The sequence below is a fragment of the Onychostoma macrolepis genome, chromosome 06 (genome assembly GCF_012432095.1).
Source record: "Onychostoma macrolepis isolate SWU-2019 chromosome 06, ASM1243209v1, whole genome shotgun sequence".
Taxonomy (NCBI): domain Eukaryota; kingdom Metazoa; phylum Chordata; class Actinopteri; order Cypriniformes; family Cyprinidae; genus Onychostoma; species Onychostoma macrolepis.
Window position 1 is genome coordinate 33570734 of NC_081160.1, and position 20164 is coordinate 33590897.

Sequence of the window (20164 nt, forward strand, 5' to 3'; positions counted from 1 at the left end):
TCAAATCTGTTTATTTTTTATTTATTAGAAACATTTATACGACACTAATTAATCAATTCAGTCTTCATACTTGTCAAATAAATGAAAATCCGCCGCTACAATCTCTAGAAAATGATCAAATTAACGTAGTCACCCTGTAATCACAGACGAATGTGATTAGTCCATCCTGAGCAGCGCTGAGAAAAGTAACAGGCGTTAAATTTGACCAATCGGAGACGACGCCGGGTCGTTAAGCCCCGCCCACTACAGCATTCTACTTCCTGTTTTCTATGGCCACGCGTGCTGTCGTGCAGAGCTTGACTGGCCAGCTAATATCCAGTTATCATGACTAATAAAGGAAATGAGTTGTTAATCGATCACGGTCTAGATAGCTAGGTTTCGCTGGAAAGGTGAGGTAGATGGCGGCTCTGATCCGGATCCTGATGCGCTTGTCGCCTCGCGTTCACACTGTGAGAGTCCTCCGATCAAACGGACACAAAACCGACGACCTCTTGAAGAACGAGGCGGTTCAGAGACACATTAAACGCGTGGTCGACGAGCAGAAGGCCATTTCCAGTCGTTTAGAGAGCGGCCAGGTGACCGAGTCTGACAGGAGAGCGCTAAACCTGCGACTAGCTGAAGTGATGAAGGTGGTTAAAGCGTTTGAGAAAACTCAGCTAGCGCTCAGAGAACTAGCCGAGATACAGACTCTCATCCACAGTGAGTGACTGACCTCTGCTTCATCTCCAACTAATGACCGCTCAACTGCGGTGCTGCCAACTCGGTCTCAGACAAAGCTGCGAGACGAAGGTGGATTTGTTGTTAAATGACGTCGTGATGATGTCATTTGCGCGATGACGTAGTCGCGTAATCACGACGCAAAATGTCACACTCTCAGCAAAAATATGTTTTATATAAGTTGATTTAGATTTGTCTGTAAAATAATATGCATAATATTAAAACGTACATAACTGTATTTTTAAATGCGTTGAATTATTTGAACACTTACACATTTTTGAATGATTACAATTTAAGTTTTTTTTTAATAGCTAGTAAACTAGTAATACTACACATTCTCAACAATTACGCTTTAAGCAGTGTATTAGTAGTTAGTTAGTGTGCTGCACTCTAAGAAAAGTCTGTAAAAATAGGGCACAGTCTGCTATGTTAATATGAAAGAATTACCTGCGTTTTAAATTACGCATTGAGTTTCAGATTACAGGGTTATAATGATAAAGTCCTGGAAAATTACTAGTATCTTTCCCGTATTTCTTACAGTGTACTGACTGATCAACAATCGCAGGAACAAGCTACTAACAAAGTGTATCATAAACTAACAATTATTCAATTATTATTATTATTATTAAATTGAAGAATTGCAAACAGCAGCTCATGTGATGCGAGTACTGCGAGGCATCTTTGCTTTCCTCTTTTTGTGTAATTTGGATGGAAAATGTGCCTGAGTCACTTATCAAAAATTGCTAAATTTGTTGCCAGGTGCTTTTGGAAGAAAGCGTTGCTAGGGTAGTCTGAAAAGTTGCTAAATTTAGCAACAAAATGGCTAAGTTGGCAACACTGTTCAACAGTGTGTTCCTAATGTCTGTAATGGTTTGTTCAGATTCACGGTAATAACTGTGTTAATGTTGCAAAATACTTCACTTATGAAGATAAATCAGCTTCAGCTTGGTGTATCATTATTTCCAATATGGTTATGTTTTCTTGTGTTTCTTATTCATACAGTATATTCATTAGGACTTGTTCTTTTATTGTGTTATTACATTATATTCAAATTACTGTATTGTTTTACTCAGTTACTCTCATATTCATGATTCTAGTTAATTCCACTTGTACTCATATTCCATTGATGTAGTGTACATGCTTAAGGGATGTTTGCACAGAATGTTGGAAACTTATTCTCAGCAGAATATTTTTTATATGCAAGAGCTAGTTGCAAAGTGATATTTGAAGATTGCAAGCTCTGCTGTTTTGGCTCAAAGAATGTAAAACCACATTTTTATCTGACTGCGTTTCATAGGTCATGTCAGCGTGACCAAGTCCTGAACTAAATTCAACTTAGTGTAAATATTTGACCACACAGATAATGTCATAATGGAAAAATCCGTTTGACATTTTATCGATTAGACATAAACATTCCAAGATGCTGTAAGGCTCTAGTATATATATTGCAAGCCAAATTGGCTTCTTTACGTTCCTCAGTTTGGATTTTGTATTCATTTTCAATCTTTTCTTTTAATTTTAATTACGTAAAGACGTTATGTGTCTGCATCAGGCTGTAAAGCAGCACTACAGAAGACAACAGTAAGCTGTAATGGTTCCTATAATTGTGTGCAAACGTTCTTCATGTGTTACAGACACCGGAGCTGAAGACCAGCAGATGCTTTCGCTCCTGCGAGAGGAACATGAAGAGCTGAGCAGAAGAACAGAGAAGCAGAACAAGGAGGTTTGGACTGTTTCTCAGATTTACGTCTTAGGAACTTGACTTGAAGTGTTCAGGGAATAGTTCAGCCAGAAATGAAAATGTGCTCGTCCTCAGTTCATCCGAGATCAGGATGAGTTTGTTTCTTCATCAGGTTTGGAGAAATGTGTCTCTGCATCACTGTCTCAGCAAAGTGAATGGGTGCCGTCAGAATGAGAGTCTGATAAAAACATCACAATAATCCACAGCACTCCAGTCCATCAGTTAACATCTGGAGAAGACAAAAGCTGAGACAATTCTTCGGCACATTGTCATTTTTGGATGAACTGTTCCCTTAAAGCAGTGCTTCTCAAACCTCTCCATGAAGTACCCCAGCTCTGCACATTTTGTATGTCTCTCTATATCTGACGCACCCACTTCAGGTCTTGCAGTCTCCACTAATGAGGTGTGATAGATGAGAGAGACATACAAAATGTGCAGAGCTGGGGTACTTCATGGAGAGGTTTGAGAACCACTGCTTTAAAGGAAACATTGACACTCTTTAACTTTCACAACTCCATGATGTTCTCAGCTGATTGAGACGCTGGTTCCCGCTGATGACCTCGACAGCAGAAGCGTCGTCCTGGAGGTGGCAGCAGGACGGACCACCGGAGGTTTGATCATCTTCTGATCAGACGTGAGTCGTTCTCTGACAGAGGTTTGATGCTTGTGTGTGTGTGTGTGTGTGTGTGTGTGTGTGTGTGTGTGTGTCGATGTAGGCGACATCTGCCAGCAGTTCACCAGAGAGATGTTTGACATGTACCAGGGCTTCGCCTCCTATAAACACTGGGACTTTGAGCTCTTCAATTACACTCCGGCAGATTACGGTAGGCTGCGATACTAGGAATTTGATCAATTCTTATTCTGCTTATCGATTCCAATGTGGTTAAAAAAAGTCAAACATTTAGATATCAAACATATTTATTCCGTGTCTCTTTTTGCAAAACATTTAATTGCTGCTGAACACCATGAACAAAAATCAGCCGGCTGCATAAAAACTGGACTCGATTAAGAGCTGTTTGTGTGCAAAATAGAGCCGCACCATTCTGGATAAATTGAGACTTTTTATTTATTTATTTATTTTCAAATGGATACTTCAAACTAAATAAAATCTGATGGAATTTATGCATGGAATGATTCAATGACTCACTCAAGATTGACTCGTTTCTTTACTGGATGAATCAGTGTTTTTGAATCAATCTCTTGAATGAATGATTCAAAGACAAATGTGACCCTGGAGCACAAAACCAGTCATAAGGGTCAGTTTTTTTAAATTGAGTGTTTTTATACATCATCTGAAAGCTGAATAAATCATCTTTCCATTGATGTATGGTTTGTTAGGATCGGACAATATTTGTCTGAGATACAACTATTTGCAAATCTGGAATCTGAGGGTGCAAAAATATCTAAATATAATTTTGATCCATACAGTGTATTGTTGGCTATTGCTGCAAATATACCTGTGCTGCTTATGACTGCTTTTGTGCTGCAGGGTCATATATACATTTTTAACAGTCCCTTTTCGCCTAAAAAAGCACACAGGAATTGAGAGGCGGAATTGAAATCTTAATTTTACAACAAGTATCCGATTCTGGAACTGGAATTGATTTTCGATTCTCAACCCTATGCGTTACCCATCATCCTCTCTGAGTGTGTGTTGTGTGTGGCTGATGGTGTGCTGTGGGTCATCAGGTGGTCTCCATCACGCGGCGGTGAGGATCTCCGGCGACTCCGTGTACCGCTGGCTGAGGTTCGAGGGCGGCACGCACCGGGTCCAGAGGATTCCTGAAGTGGGTCTGTCGTCTCGCATGCAGCGCATTCACACGGGAACCATGACGGTCGTAGTGCTGCCGCAGCCGAGCCATGTCAGCCACGCTTCAGCGCTTAATAGCATTCTGTGTGTTTAGATCTGTGAGTCTTATGATGTTTATTACCTCCGCAGGTGGACATCAACATCGCGGCTAAAGACCTGCGCATAGACACGTTCAGATCGCGCGGCGCAGGAGGTCAGAGCGTCAACACCACCGACAGCGCTGTACGCGTGGTTCACCTGCCCACAGGTGCGTCTGAGCTGGTCTTACAGTGCTCCAGACCATTTACTGAAGGTCTCGGTCTCAGACTAAGAGTTCTTGTGATTTTATTTCAAGACCGGTCAGAGCCGGATTTACACATAGGCTACCTACAACAGTAAAAGAACCAAAACCCCAGAATACATCGAGCAAATAAATATAACAAATGTGTCAACATAAGTGTCAATTTTTCAAAATTGAGATTTATGCATCATCTGAGAGCTGAATAAATCAGCTTTGCATTGATGTATGGTTTGTTAGGATCGGACAATATTTGTCTGAGATACAACTATTTGAAAATCTGGAATCTGAGGGTGCAAAAACATCTAAATATTGAGAAAATCACCTTTAAAGTTGTTCAAATTAAGTTCTTAGCAATGCATATTACTAATCAAAAATGAAGTTTTGATATATTTACGGTAGGACATTTACTAAATATCTTCATGAAGCATGATCTTAATATTCTAATGATTTTTGGCATAAAAGAAAAATGTATAATTTTGAGCCATACAATGTATTGTTGGCTATTGCTACAAATATAGCTGTGCTGCTTATGACTGATGCTGCAGGGTCACAAAGCAAAAAATGTAAACCTCGATTTATTAATTTTTTTCATAATGTTTGACCGATTCTCGATTATTTATTTATTTTTTTAACTAGTCAACTTGAAAATGTAACTGCAACATGATTCAAGTAACGTTCTCTTTCTTAACCCTCTAGTTAATTATTAGTTAAGAGGTAAATCCGGCCCTGAGGTTGGTTAACACCACAACTGGGTTTCACTAAATTGCCAGTTCATTGTCTCATTTTTTAACATCATTACTGTGACTGGACCAAAAATAAAAAATTCAACATATGCTATAATTAAGCAATATCACAAAGCAAGGGAGCTGTTTTAATGAATGCAAACATGATATTGATTTTAAACAAATGTTCCGCACACAAGTAGTTAATAATAACTTAGGTTTTTGCTCTATTTCACCAGCGGAAATGATTCCAGACAAATCCATAGCTGAGCATTTCTGAGCAACACCGCTGTGTTTTGTTACCAAATGAATCAGCTGAATAAATGATTCCATGACTCGCTCATTAAGTGATTTTTTCCACTACATACTGATGGGTTTGCTTTCATATTTAAAAGTATAATTACATTTTTTCAATAATATTTTATGGTGGTGGCCAAATGAATAGAACACTAGTATTTTCAGCAGCAGTCAGTTATTTCTATCTTTTGCTGTAGTGTGAACATTCATTTGGCCATTAATTGTAATAATCCAGTGAGACTTTCGTAAGAAACCTACCTGCAATCTTGGAGACGTTTCCACAGTTCTTCTGCATGCAGTCTGTCTCAGTCTTTTCTGTTTCTTCATGAAAATAGCCTAAGATGCTGACATGGCATTAAATAAAAATATACTACTATGACTGAGTGGATCTGGGCTCTGGTTCTCAGGAACAGTAGCAGAATGCCAGCAGTCTCGCTCTCAGCTGCAGAACCGCGACGCAGCGCTGCGTTTGCTCCGAGCCCGACTGTCCCAGAGCATCATGGGACGGCAGAGAGCTCAGACGCACGCCACACGCAGACAGCAGGTGAGTTACCCGTCGCATCACATCAAGATCATCAAACTAATACAACAAACCTGTACTTACTGTAGTTATAATGAAGAGTGTAGCACTGATGTTTAATACTAACGTGAACCGGTGTTATAATAACATCGTAAATGTGTTTGTGTCTCTCAGGTCGGCACTCGATCGCAGTCCGAGAGAATTCGCACGTATAACTTCAGTCAAGATCGTGTGACGGACCACAGGATCGGTTCTGTGACGCGTGACATCAAGGTGACGCTCTGAACCTGTAAATCTACTGTATCCTAAACCTCTAAATGAACAACTTGTTCACACTTGGCTGTTAAACCTGTTTCTCTCAATCTCCTCGTGTCTTCTGGCGTCTGATTGAGAGTTCAGAGTGTTTTATCAGTAAAAGCTCTTTTAGTGTAATTGTAGAAGCGTCCAGCTTCAGCGGCTGCTTCAGTGTCAGATCTCGACTGATTTTGATCGAGTAAGCGTCAGAATAACTGCAGTCATGTCTCCAGATGAACACTTACTGGACTGAAGCAGCTCAGCTTTACTTGATTCTCCATCAATCATTTTCTAGAAACATCAGAGCGTCTCAAACCTGATCATCAGGATCTTCTGAGGAGCTTTACTTTCACTGTTCCTCAGCGGAGGAATGATCTTCTGAGGAGCGTTTATTTCTTCATCTCTCCATCAGCATCGCTTTATATGTTTGGATCATTTCAGTCTCATCTTACTGAGACATATTCCTGGAGATATAGAGCGACCGCTGATATTCAGATCATTTAATATCAGCATCTGCTGCACTGTTAGAAACATCTCACTGATTTACATCACAAGCAGCAGAATCTCATCATAGAAATATCAGCATCTGCATTTGATCAGTTTGAATAAAACTGAGCTGTTTTTGTCTTTATATTCTCACTGTATCAGACTATATGAGCCATAAAGCCTGATGAAGCAAATATGATATAAAACATAAATCACATATGCAAGCTTTTTTTTTTTTTTTAATTCTATTACTGGTTATTATGTCATATATGTCAAGGTTTACAGGTTTAAGTGGCTCAACAGCAAAATTCTCAACCAGTACATGTTTGACTGCAGCAGGCAGGGGGCGCATTTGAGTCTTGTTTGAAAACACATTTGTCCTGTTCCATTTCAATCCATTAATACTGTGTGTGTCTGTGTGTGTCTGTGTGTGTCTGTGTGTGTGTGTGTGTGTGTGTGTGTGTGTGTGTGTCTGTGTGCGTGTGTCTGTGTGTGTGTCTGTGTGTGTGTGTGTGTGTGTGTGTGTGTGTGTGTGTGTCTGTGTGTGTGTGTGTGTGTGTATCTGTGTGTGTGTGTGTGTGTGTCTGTGTGTGTGTGTGTGTGTGTGTGTGTGTGTGTGTCTGTGTGTGTGTGTGTCTGTGTGTGTGTGTATCTGTGTGTGTCTGTGTGTGTCTGTGTGTCTGTGTGTGTGTGTGTGTGTGTGTGTGTGTGTGTGTGTGTGTGTGTGTGTGTGTGTCTGTGTGTCTGTGTCTGTGTGTGTGTGTGTCTGTGTGTGTGTGTGTGTGTGTGTGTGTGTGTGACAGGAGTTCATGAGGGGAGGCGAGGCTCTGGAGGAGGTGCTCAGGCTCCTGCAGGAGAATCATGAGAGAGAAGCTCTTCTGAAACTGGTGCAGATCATCAGCTGATCAACAGGAGAAACTTGAGTCTGAAGATGCTGTCAAACTACATCAGTGAGAAATTACTGACATGAGAATATTGAGTAAATATTGTGTCTTCATGACTGAAATGTTATGTACATATTTCCTGTCATTAAATTATATTTTATATATGTATAATCAGCTTCATGTCTGAGTTTGTCTGAATCGATACAGTTGTTCCAATAATGAAGGTCAAACACGCATTACAACGTTTAACTTTAAAGAGAAGTGTGATGTCAAAAAATGAACTTTTTTTATTTTATTTTTTTATTTCTATTTGTTTGGAAAAGTCACATCACATGAGTTTCTGCAGGTCTTAAAAACTCTTAATTCCCACAAATTAAAACTATAAAAGTCTTCAACTCATAAAGTCACGCATTTCAAAAATAAATATCTTCCTCAGTATTTTTATTTTCTAATACAAATATCTAAACATCCTTAAGTCAAGATGCTTTTACTGGAGACGCAAATGTTGAATTTCTGAAAAACTGAACAAAAAGAAGTGAGCAAAACAAGATTAAATATCTGCGAATGACGAATGAAACCTTGTTTTCCTTCAAATTAAGTTGATTTTTCTGAACCCATTGGTAGATATTTGTTCTTGTTTTAATCTTAAACTCACTTCATTTTTGATCAATTTCTCATAAACTTCTTATTTTATGTAATTTTGCTTCTCCAGTTAATGTATCGTAAAGTAGCTTTAGTCATTTGCACTAGAAAACAAGACAAATGCTAAGGAAGATCATCATATTTGCTGTGATCAGAAGGTACACTAAAAGTTATTTACATGTTCTAGTGTGTGATAGCAGAGATATTCAGGCCTTTTTTGTGTAAAATGAATTAAAAGTTATTGAGATCTGTTGGAAGTTGTATTTTACGTTAAGAGAACATACTGACGTATTGTTTTCCCTTCAATTCAGTTCTTAAAGTTTCTTTACTTGGCCTTAAAAAGGTCTTACTGGAGTGAGACGGTCTTCAGTGGCTGATCTTTAAGGGTTTCAATAGTTGGTTTTTAAATGATTAGATTTTATCCCTCAATCTTGAGTGAATGTGTTGAATATGAGTCTGTTTATTATGGTCTTTTTCTCGTGACATAAAACAGCAGATGAGGATCTACAGGTGTTTCTAAACTTCAGTGTCATCCAGATGTTGAGAAAGAGAGTGAAGACTCGTCTGACTGACGAAGAATGTGCGAGGCGTTCCTCTGATATCTCTACACGCCCGGCGATAAAGACACGCCTGGACTTGTGGAAGAACAGGTGATTAAACTCTGAGCGTGTGAATGTGATTACAGTCCGTCAGAGCCGGGATTTCTGAATAAAACTCAATTAAACACCGCTTCTGATCAGAGTGACAGAAGACTGAAGGAGTGTGTGTTTCTGATCTGAGTGCGAGTTTTCATAATGAACTCATCAATAGGATAATAGGAGTGTGTGTGTTTGTGCTGAAACTGACCGTACAGGTTTGCGCTGTGATGTGATCAAAGTCCTCATTGGCTCTGACACATAACAGGGTGTGACACAGAGTGAGATTTTCACACACACACACACACACACACACAGTCCAGCGGTGACACACACACAGGTGAGTCCAAGCACTCCGCTTTATGTCAGTTTATTTCAGATTTCAGACATTTATATGTGAAAGTATTAAATGGCACGTTTGCTTGTTGCCTAACTTTAATGTCCAGAATGTTTATGTCTTGTGTTTATGTCATGAACTCATCTCACAGTCAGATTCAGCATCTGCGAGATGAAGAGCACAGAAGCAGTCATAAGCAGCAGCTATATTTGTAGAAATAGCCAACAATACATTGTATGGCTCAAAATTATACATTTTCCTTTTATGCCAAAAATCATTAGGATATTAAGATCATGTTCCATGAAGATATTTTGTAAATGTCCTACCGTAAATATATCAAAACTTTATTTTTGATTAGTAATATGCATTGCTAAGAACTTCATTTGAACAACTTTAAAGGTGATTTTCTCAATATTTAGATTTTTTAGTTGTATCTCAGACAAATATTGTCCAACAAACCATACATCAATGGAAAGATTTATTCAGATTTGACTGGTTATGACTGGTTTTGTGGTCCAGGGTCACATACACAGTATATAATGTGTGTTAGACAGAGCAGGAGGATCTGTGGTAACGAGAAGCTGCTAATCAGCAGGGTGTGTAGTAATTGTTTCTGAAGGGGCGTTTGCTGGTAGATCAGGACGGGTAACTTCACGTTACACCCTGAGAAGCTGGGAAAAAGGGCTGGAGACTCGAGAACAAAACACTGTTGGCACCTGCCACAAATATGCATGGCAACACGCCTGCAGCGCTTTACATCGACGCGCAAACAGCAGCGCATTGTGTGTGTGTCAGTCACGAGAGGAATTACTGTCCTTCATCTTCATAACCACATCTTCATTTCAGAACACTGCTGTCCGGATTCACGTCTATAACACAACATGAGCACACAGACCAAATCCGGTAAGATCTACACTTTATGATCTTATATTTACACATAAACAGATTAAACTTGGCAAAAACATGCCATATATATATATATATATATATTATTTTCATGATATTTCCTCCTGAAATCTCATTACAGTAATGTGAAAAAAAGTGTTTTATATCATTAATATTATTTTGAAGAATTTTGATATCTTTAGTTATTTATTGAATAGATATTCTCTTTGTATGTTATTTATTCTTCTCTTTTTATTGTGTTGCTGTGCCAAGTGGCCTAAAGTTCCTCTTTTGGGGAATCAGTAAAGGAACAATACTAATCCTAAAATAGGCATCAGTTTATTTCATAAATAATATATATGAAGTAATTTATATTCTGCATATGTTGTGATGAGATTCACCCCCCCCCCCCCCCACACACACACAGACGTGTATAGGTGTGTGTAAATGTACACGTGTGTGATGATGTTGTGTGAACATGTTTGAGTTGTGATGAACGCAGACAGCGGCAAGAAGAGAAGTGTTCTGAAAGACAGCAGCTGGATCAAAAGAAACCCAGAGGAGGACGAGCCTGTCGAGTACGACACACACACTCACACACACACACACACACACATATACACACACACACACACACACACACACACATATGTGATGTAGAAATGAAATGCTCCTAATGCTCATTCATTCTCAATGCTTCTGTTGCAGTTATGATCCTAACCCCGGTAAAGTCGTTCTGAATCAGCGGAAATCAGGGGATGATGTTGTCAGGTCAGAATCATTTCACTCAGAATCATATCAGCTGCTGATTTTCATAATAAATCACATTCATGTTCTGTGTGACTTCAGTAAACCGCTGGAGGCCGATCAAACCTCAGAGAACTCTGGGACGTCCGTCAGCTCCTTAAGCAAGAGGTGCTTCAAACACTATCAATATATCATCATCTATATATATTTCTGCTGTATATACACTACCAGTCAAAAGTGTTTGAACAGTAAGATTTTTTAAAGAAGTCTCTTCTGTTCTCCAAGCCTGCATTTATTTGATCCAAAGTACAGCAAAAACAGTAACATTGTGAAATATTTTCACTATTTAAAACAGCTGTTTTCTATGTGAATATGTGTTAAACTGTAATTTATTTCTGTGATGCGCAGCTGTATTTTCAGCATCATTACTGCAGTCTTCAGTGTCACATGATCTTCAGAAATCATTCTAATATGCTGATTTGCTGCTCGAGAAACATTTTTATTATTATTATTTTAAAAGCAGCGGAGTAGAATTTTTCAGGTTTTTTGATGAATAGAAAGTTCAGAAGATCAGCATTTATCTGAAATAGAAATCTTTTGTAACATTATAAATGTCTTTATCATCACTTTTGATCAATTTAAAGCATCCTTGCTAAATAAAAGTATTGATTTCTATAATCCCCCCCCCCTCAAAAAAAATTATACTGACTCAAAGCTTTTGAACGGTATAGTGTATAATATTACAAAAGTTTTTATTTCAGATAAACGCTGATCTTTCTATTTATCAAAGAATCCTGAAAAAAATGTACTTAACGGTTTTAAATATTGATAATAATGATAATAATAATAATAAATGTTTCTCGAGCAGCAAATCAGGATATTAGAATGATTTCTGAAGATCATGTGACACTGAAGACTGCAGTAATGATCCTGAAAATACAAATAAATTACAGTTTAACAGATATTCACATAGAAACCAGTTATTTTAAATATATTACTGCTTTTGCTGAACTTTGGATCAAATAAATGCATGCTTGTTGAGCAGAAGAGAATTCTTTAAAAAAAACATTTAACTGTTCAAAAACTTTTGACTTGGTAGCGTATGATGTTGAATGATTTCTGTTTCTTGTAGATTCGGTGGCAGTCAGGAGCTGCTCAACAAAAGCAGGTTGGCTTCTGTTGTGTTGTGTTGTGTTGTGTTGGCTTGTGTTGTGTTGTGTTGTGTTGTGTTGTGTTTGTTGTGTTGTGTTGTGTTATGTTAGCTTCTATTGTGTTGTGTTATATTATGTTATTATTATGTTATGTTATGTTGTGTTGTGTTATGTTATATTATGTTGTGTTATGTTAGCTTATGTTGTGTTATGTTGTGTTGTGTTGTGTTGTGTTTGTTGTGTTGTGTTGTGTTGTGTTATGTTAGCTTATGTTGTGTTATGTTGTGTTGTGTTGTGTTGTGTTGTGTTGTGTTGGCTTGTGTTGTGTTGTGTTGTGTTGTGTTGTGTTGTGTTGTGTTGTGTTGTGTTGTGTTGTGTTGTGTTGGCTTCTGTTGTGTTGTGTTGTGTTTGTTGTGTTGTGTTGTGTTGTGTTGTGTTGTGTTGGCTTCTGTTGTGTTGTGTTGTGTTGTGTTGTGTTGTGTTATGTTAGCTTATGTTAGCTTCTATTGTGTTGTGTTAGCTTCTATTATGTTATTATGTTATATTGTGTTGTATTGTGTTATGTTGTGTTGTGTTAGCTTCTATTGTGTTGTGTTGTGTTATGTGTTGTGTTGTGTTATGTTAACTTCTATTGTATTATGTTATGTTGTGTTATGTTATGTTGTGTTATGTTGTGTTATGTGTTGTGTTGTATGTTGTGTTGTATTGTGTTGTGTTATGTTATATTATGTTATGTTGTGTTGTGTTATGTTAGCTTCTATTATGTTATGTTATGTTGTGTTATGTTATATTGTGTTATGTTAGCTTATGTTGTGTTATGTTGTGTTGTGTTGGCTTGTGTTGTGATGGTTTGTGTTGTGTTGGTTTGTGTTGGTGATTCTCAGTGGTCTGACTCTTCTGTCGTCCGCAGCAGCAGCAGCGTGAACACTAAGAGCGGAGCCGTCTCCATCTCATCGCCCTTCAAACCTCCGCTCCCTGTCAAGTGAGAGCCGCTGCTGCACACAGAACATGTGGAGGTTTAGTGTGTTTAGTGAGTCTAAGCGTGTGACTCGCTCTGTTGCAGGAATCCGGCGCTCAAGTCTCCCAGCAGCTCCAGCTTCACAGCGAGGGTGTTCTCCGGAGCAAACACCAGCAGCAAACCGTAAGTGAACTAGACTAGACTAGACCTAGCACTGCTAAGGGTTCACTTTCAGAATGAAAATTCTGTCATCATTTACTCACCCTCCACTTCCTCCAAAACTAGATGAGTTTCTTTCTTCTGTTGAACACAAATGAAGATATTTAAAAAAATGTGCACCATTGACTTCCGCAGTGTTTTCTTTCCTACTATGGAAGTCAATGGTGCTCATCAACTGTTTGGATACCAACATTTTCAGTGTTGTGAAGGTTACTTTGGAAATGTAATAGGTTACAGATTACAAGTTACCCTATTTGCAATGTAATAAGTAGTGTAACTATTTCAATTACTTTATTAAAGTAGTGTAACTGATAATTTAATGAACTGTAAAAGTAACTGTAATTCAATTACACATCTTTTCTCAGTAACTGTAACTGTAAACAGTTACATTTATTTTGTAATTAAATGATGTAATTCCGTTACATGTAACTAGTTACTTCCCAACACTGACCATTTTTTTAAATATCTTCGTTTGTGTTCAACAGAAGAAAGAAACTCATACAGGTTTGGAACAAGTGGAAGATGCATAAATGATGACAGAATTTTCATTTTTAAAGTGAACTAATCCTTTAACACACGTGTGTTAGTTGAGTTCTGCTCATGTTTGCGTGTGCAGGTCGAGTCCTGTTAAACGAACGTTTGGTGAGAAGCTTCCAGAGGTCACAGCATCTCAAAACACTAACGGGTGAGTCGAGTGTGTTCAGTCAAATTCATTTCAAACCATTAAAAAAATTCTTTACTTACAATAAATGCTAACTGAAATAAAATATAAAACCTTTTTATTTCAGCCAGTTTCAAAGGCGACATTTCTCATTTTAATTTAGTGTATCTTTATGTACTAAAATAACTCAAATTGAAATAAAAATTACTAAAAACTATATAAACATATATAGAAAACACTACTTAAAATGACAAAAACACACAACATAAAACACAAAATTAAATAGAAAAAAAACTATGTAGACATACGTATAACTACTAAAATTATATACGTATACAGTCAAGTCCATATATATTTGTGTGTGTATATAATATATCTATATAACTGCTTAAAATGATAAAAACACACAACATAAAACACAAAGTTGAACAGAAAATGCAAAAATAAAAATGATTCAAAATATTAATTAAAATATAATATTATCTCAGTGATACTAAAATGACTGAACTGTTTCCACAGCTGAAACATTTTGAGCTTAAATATTTATCTTTCAGTAATTTAACAACAAATTTACATTTCTCTGATGTCAGTTACTGTTCACATGACATTCACATAAACAAATATTCTGTCTTTTTTAGTAAATGTTATACTTTGTTTTTATTTTATAATAAATTTAAAAAAAATTTAATTAATCATAAGTTTCACATGTGATCTCACTGAAGGAGCGTTTCGGCTTCATGTAAAGTTTCAGTTTGATGTCAGTTTTTGTTTAGTGGTTGATTTGTATTTTGTTCATGTTTTTAACAGAATCTATAAGACCAGCAGCGGAGCGGCTCCATCGACTCCTCGGTCGTCTGTGACGTGAGTCTGTTTAATGTATACACACACAATTCAAAGGCCCTTTTCTCCCTCCTTAAAAATTTCACAGCACCCCCAGATTCACTTCCTCTTCACCTTGTCCACTTCTGTTCTGAATTCACCTGTCCCAGTTTTATTTGCCCCTTCTCCTTTACTCTCAGTATTTACCTTACCCTCAGTAAATGTAATTTCCAAACTCATTCAAAAATCCAAATCTTCAACCTGTAGATCGGACCCCCTTCCTACTGTTCTTGTAAAGGCTACCCTCTCCTCTCTGACCCCTTTCATCACAGATATCATTCACTCTTCCCTTACCACTGGAATTGTTCCTTCTTCTCTCAAAACAGCTGCTGTAACTCCAATTCTCAAGAAACCTGGTTCAGATCCCAACAACCTTAATAATTTTCATCCTATTTCAAGTCTTCCATTCATCTCCAAAATTCTTGAAAAAATAGTTGCTGCTCAACTCCATACCCATCTTTCCTGCAATAATTTATATGAACAATTCCAGTCTGGTTTTTGTCCGCTCTACAGCACAGAAACAGCACTCCTTAAAATCACTAATGACCTCCTTCTAGCGGCTGACTCTGGTTTACTATCCATTTTTCTTTTACTTGATTTGAGTGCGGCCTTCGACACAATCTCACATACTATTGGTATCACTAACACACTCCTCAAATGGTTCCATTTATACCTCTCTGGGCGCACTCAGTTCATTCAATTTAAATCATTTACCTCGCATCCAGTCCCTGTCACCACAGGTGTGCCCCAGGGCTCTGTCCTGGGGCCCCTGCTCTTTATTATCTACCTTCTTCCTCTCGGTTATATCTTTCGCAAACATCAGGTTCATTTCCATTGCTACGCAGATGACACCCAGCTCTACCTTTCTACCAAACCCAACTCAGCTGCCCATATTATTACTTACACCCCCTCTATCCATCACATCACACTCATTTTACAACAGCTTCATTGGCTCCTCATTACTAACCGTATTAACTACAAAATACTTCTCCTCACTTTTAAAGCCATTCATTATCTTGCACGTCCATATCTTCTTGACCTTCTCCATATTGCCACACCCGCTCGCCCTCTCAGATCCTCTTCTTCCGTTCATCTCACTGTTCCACCAGTCCACCTGGTCTGCTCCCCAGCTTTGGAACTCACTCCCTTCTGACCTTCGTAACATTGACTCTTTCTCACATTTTAAATCCAAACTTATAACCCATCTGTTCAGCATAGCTTACTCTCTTTGATCACAACTGCTTTGTGTTTTTAATTGTATTGTATCTTATTGTCTTTATTATTTTTGTCTTGTTAATGATGTACGGTGACCTCGAGTGTCAAGAAAGGCGCCTATAAATAAAATGCATTTTTATTATTATTATTATTATTAATGTGTGAGCTCTTATCTTCAGTCGGAGGAAAGCTGGAGTCTCTAATATTATCTGTGTGTGTTTTTATTGATGTCTCACAGCGTCTCACAGTCACCAGCTCCTTCAGCCACGTCCACGTAAGTCCTGTTCAGTCAAAACCAGATCTGAACGACGAGCTCCTCACATTCTGCTTTAGATGAAGATGTGGTTTTATTGAATTTATTAACAGCAGCGTGAAGAGTCCAGTGATCCAGCCCGCCGTGAAGAGTCCAGTGATCCAGCCCGCCGTGAAGAGTCCAGTGATCCAGCCCGCCGTGAAGAGTCCAGTGATCCAGCCCGCCGTGAAGAGTCCAGTGATTCAGCCCGCCGTGAAGAGTCCAGTGATTCAGCCCGCCGTGAAGAGTCCAGTGATTCAGCCCGCCGTGAAGAGTCCAGTGATCCAGCCCGCCGTGAAGAGTCCAGTGATTCAGCCCGCCGTGAAGAGTCCAGTGATTCAGCCCGCCGTGAAGAGTCCAGTGATCCAGCCCGCCGTGAAGAGCCCAAGCAGGTGAGATTCATTGGCAGACGTCATCAATCTCCATCATCTGCAGGGTTGGGTATCATTTGAATTTTATCGATTCCGATTCTGCTGAAAAAAACAATAGAACCATCACAGAAAATTCAAATGGTTTCCACTACAAATACCATTACAAACGTTACAAACCATCAACTTTTAAACCATTAACACCATTCAAAAATGGTTTTCTGTTGAGTGTTTTGGGACATATTCCATTAGGATTTATTGGTTTTAACAAGCCACCAGGAGAAACCCATAGCATTTTCCATTAAAACCAATACAAGTCCCATTATAACCAGTAAAAACATTAAAAATTTTGTGATGGTGTCTGTTGTTTTTTTCAGCAGCGTTCCTTGTTTTCGATTTCAATAAGATGAAAAATCCAATATAAAAAAAAAATGTAGATGTCAAACATTTATTCTGTCTTTTTACAAAGCATTCTGTTGCAGCTGAATAACATGAGCCTACAGAACACTTACAAGAGGAATTTTTGCCTGTGTTTTTAACAAAAATACCACAGCAAAAACATCTAGACTAATATAAATTTCAAACATTACAGTGTTAAAGACAAGTGAACGGTCAGTAATAAAATATGAACAAACAAATCAATTAGCAACAGCATAAATAAATACAACTGAACCAAATTTCAGGTACAGAAACTAATTAAAAGTTTAAAAACACTGCATAGTTTTCTTTTCATAAATAAAATATAGCTTAATTAGCTAATTAAAGTTATTAAAGATATTCAGTCAAGATCAGTGAATGATTTTCTTTTGTTCTTTGATTAACATTAATGACAGGCTGCTGTCTCTTTAACACCGAACACACGCAGATCTAAAAATACTGCAATACTGCGTTTTTTTCTCATGTTTACATTCACTTAAGATAAAAACCGGCTGTTTACTTACATCATTTTAAATCACATTAAAGCGCATGAATCGTTAAGCAGAATCAAAATGCATGCATTTTATGGAATACCTGATTCTTGGAAATTTGGAACTGGTTAGTAATTAAGTAAAAAAAATAATAAATAGCACTTTTAAAGTGCTTAACTCATTATAAAAACACAATCATTGAAAATGCATTCATGAAGAGCTATACACAATATGCCAAGCTGTTTAATGCTTTATATGTCAATAACAAAATCTTAAAATCAATCCTAAAATAAACAGGTAACCAAGGTAACTAAAACAGGTTTAATATGATGAGATAACTTTGTTTGTGTCAGTAATCTGACTGCAGCATTCTGCACTAATTGTAAACGATAAATTACGATGATTCAAAGAAGAAAACAAGGCGTTACAATAGTCAAGACGGGAAGAAATAAAAGCATGAATGAGCTTCTCTGTATCCTTAAAATTCAAAAACCGTCTCACCTTATGAACTGATGAAAATGAACCGGTTTTCGAGACCCAACCCTAATTTTGCTCTTTGTTCTCAGGAATGAAAGCGTGTCCGTCTCTACGCTGGTGTCCACGTCCTCAACACCGTCGGCTCAGTAAGTAACTTTACACCGACGCTCTTCTGAATGTCACGTCATGATCTCTGATTCATCTGTTCATGAAACAGAACCATCATCACAAACACCAAAACATCCTCCTCGATGCTGGAAGAGACTCCAAAACCTGCAGAGAAACCCTCCTGGACCTGAAGCTCAGGTACGAGCCCACGTGAAGAACATCACTCATGATTCAACCATTCACAGCAATAGTTCAGCCAAACATGAATGTGTGGAAAATATGCTCATCCTCAGGTCACCCAGGATCAGGATGAGTGTGTTTCTTCATCAGGTTTGTAGAAATGTGTCTCTGCATCAGTGTCTCAGCAATGGATGCTCTGCAGTGAATGGGTGCCGTCAGAATGAGAGTCTGATAAAAACATCACAATAATCCACAGCACTCCAGTCCATCAGTTAACATCTGGAGAAGACAAAAGCTGAAACACATCCAGCATTAAGACGTTTATAACTAAAACATGAGTCCATAATCCATAATAACGCTTCCTGCAGTGAAAAAGTGCATCTGCTGTTGTCTCTCAAATCAAAATCCAGCCACATATTAGTTTAGAGCTGTTTTGGCATCTGTGCAGATTTCTCTCCTGATTCACACCAGAACACTTTTTCACTGGAGGAAGCGTTATTATGGATTATGGACTCATGTTTTAGTTATAAACGTCTTAATGCTGGATTTGTTTCAGCTTTTGTCTTCTCCAGATGTTAACTGATGGACTGGAGTGCTGTGGATTATTGTGATGTTTTTATCAGACTCTCATTCTGACGGCACCCATTCACTTTGCTGAGACACTGATGCAGAGACACATTTCTACAAACCTGATGAAGAAACACACTCATCCTGATCTTTTCTTCTCAACTGCACACTCAAAAGTGGAAGCTGAGAGAAGTCTGTATGATATTTTGATTAAATAGATGTTCATTTCACGCTGACATTAACACACGTGATCATGTTCATTCACATGCAGTGACTTCAGTTATTCTTCAACTCGCTCTCCATCGTCTCCATCGTCTGTGACTCAGAGCACACGCTACAGCTATCAGACTCCCAGGTAATGCTGTCAAATTCTTCACTCTCGTTTACTGGAGAAGTTCAGGACACTCATTCATGATGTGCTTTCCATCAGTGCTCCTCTGGATGATCTTGCTGACACTTTATTGCCGACCCGGTCTGGAAGCGTTCAGTCTCAACCTGTCAGATCACAGTAAGAGCACTCTCCAGCTTAGATCATACTGTCTAGACATGATGATAACTCACAGTCAGATCATGTTGATGCACATCTGTTCTCTTTCTATCAGAACTCAAGTCAAGACTGTTTATTCAGAGACTCCCGCTGCATCACCGCCTCTGCGCTCGCCTCTGCAGACACTGGAGTCCAGCAGGTCAGAGATTCACTCATTCAGGGCCAGTGTTGGGAAAAACATTTCCATTTTTTCATGGAAAGTAATGCATTATGTTACTTTTGCATTCACCTGGGATGGTCTTGCTTATTTATTTTTAATTACAAAAAACACAAAAGTCATATTTTTGGCAACTAAGGACCCTTTCACACCAAAATTTAAATGAATAAGCCTCAGGCTGAAGGAAGGGTCTCTGCATTTCACTCCTGATTTCTCTCAACATGGCAACACAACAGCTGTCAATCAATACATGAGAAACAAAGTAACTTGCGCTACTTATTTGAAAAAGAACTGAGATATTTCCTTGTAATTTTAAAAGTAATGTATACCTAGTTACTTAAAAAAGTAATCTGATTACATAACTTATTTGTAATGCATTACCCCCAGCACTGTGTTGATGCACATCTGTTCTCTTTCTATCAGAACTCAAGTCAAGACTGTTTATTCAGAGACTCCCGCTGCATCACCGACTCTGCGCTC

General features: G+C 38.2%; 2 protein-coding genes across 6 annotated transcripts; both read left to right on the forward strand.

Annotated features, from left to right (window-relative positions):
* The first annotated feature begins 214 nt into the window (after positions 1 to 214).
* On the forward strand, positions 215 to 9029 carry mtrf1 (mitochondrial translational release factor 1). Of its 3 annotated transcripts, none has more exons than XR_009271749.1 (10): positions 215 to 699; positions 2352 to 2440; positions 2988 to 3069; positions 3175 to 3282; positions 4148 to 4320; positions 4398 to 4515; positions 5975 to 6111; positions 6262 to 6360; positions 7671 to 7846; positions 8887 to 9018. XR_009271749.1 is itself a non-coding variant. In XM_058779477.1 (10 exons), exons 1-9 carry the CDS (start codon positions 399 to 401, stop codon positions 7770 to 7772), a joined length of 1209 nt encoding a protein of 402 aa, XP_058635460.1. In that variant the 5' UTR covers positions 215 to 398; the 3' UTR covers positions 7773 to 7817; positions 8890 to 9029. The 3 variants fall into 3 exon arrangements, 2 of the variants coding, with proteins under 2 accessions (XP_058635460.1, XP_058635459.1); XM_058779477.1 differs by having other exon boundaries at positions 7671 to 7817; positions 8890 to 9029; XM_058779476.1 differs by having other exon boundaries at positions 7671 to 7817; positions 8887 to 9020.
* LOC131542629 (uncharacterized) lies at positions 8904 to 19464 on the forward strand. 3 transcript variants are annotated; one of them, XM_058779478.1, is made up of 16 exons: positions 8904 to 9043; positions 10212 to 10268; positions 10753 to 10828; positions 10959 to 11021; positions 11100 to 11165; positions 12130 to 12165; positions 13059 to 13130; positions 13212 to 13289; positions 13942 to 14010; positions 14794 to 14847; positions 16319 to 16354; positions 16447 to 16764; positions 18215 to 18271; positions 18343 to 18431; positions 19252 to 19335; positions 19411 to 19464. In XM_058779478.1, exons 2-14 carry the CDS (start codon positions 10247 to 10249, stop codon positions 18422 to 18424), a joined length of 1029 nt encoding a protein of 342 aa, XP_058635461.1. In that variant the 5' UTR covers positions 8904 to 9043; positions 10212 to 10246; the 3' UTR covers positions 18425 to 18431; positions 19252 to 19335; positions 19411 to 19464. The 3 variants fall into 3 exon arrangements, with proteins under 3 accessions (XP_058635461.1, XP_058635463.1, XP_058635462.1); XM_058779480.1 differs by having other exon boundaries at positions 13062 to 13130; XM_058779479.1 differs by lacking the exon at positions 8904 to 9043 and adding an exon at positions 9087 to 9368.
* Positions 19465 to 20164: the final 700 nt, after the last annotated feature.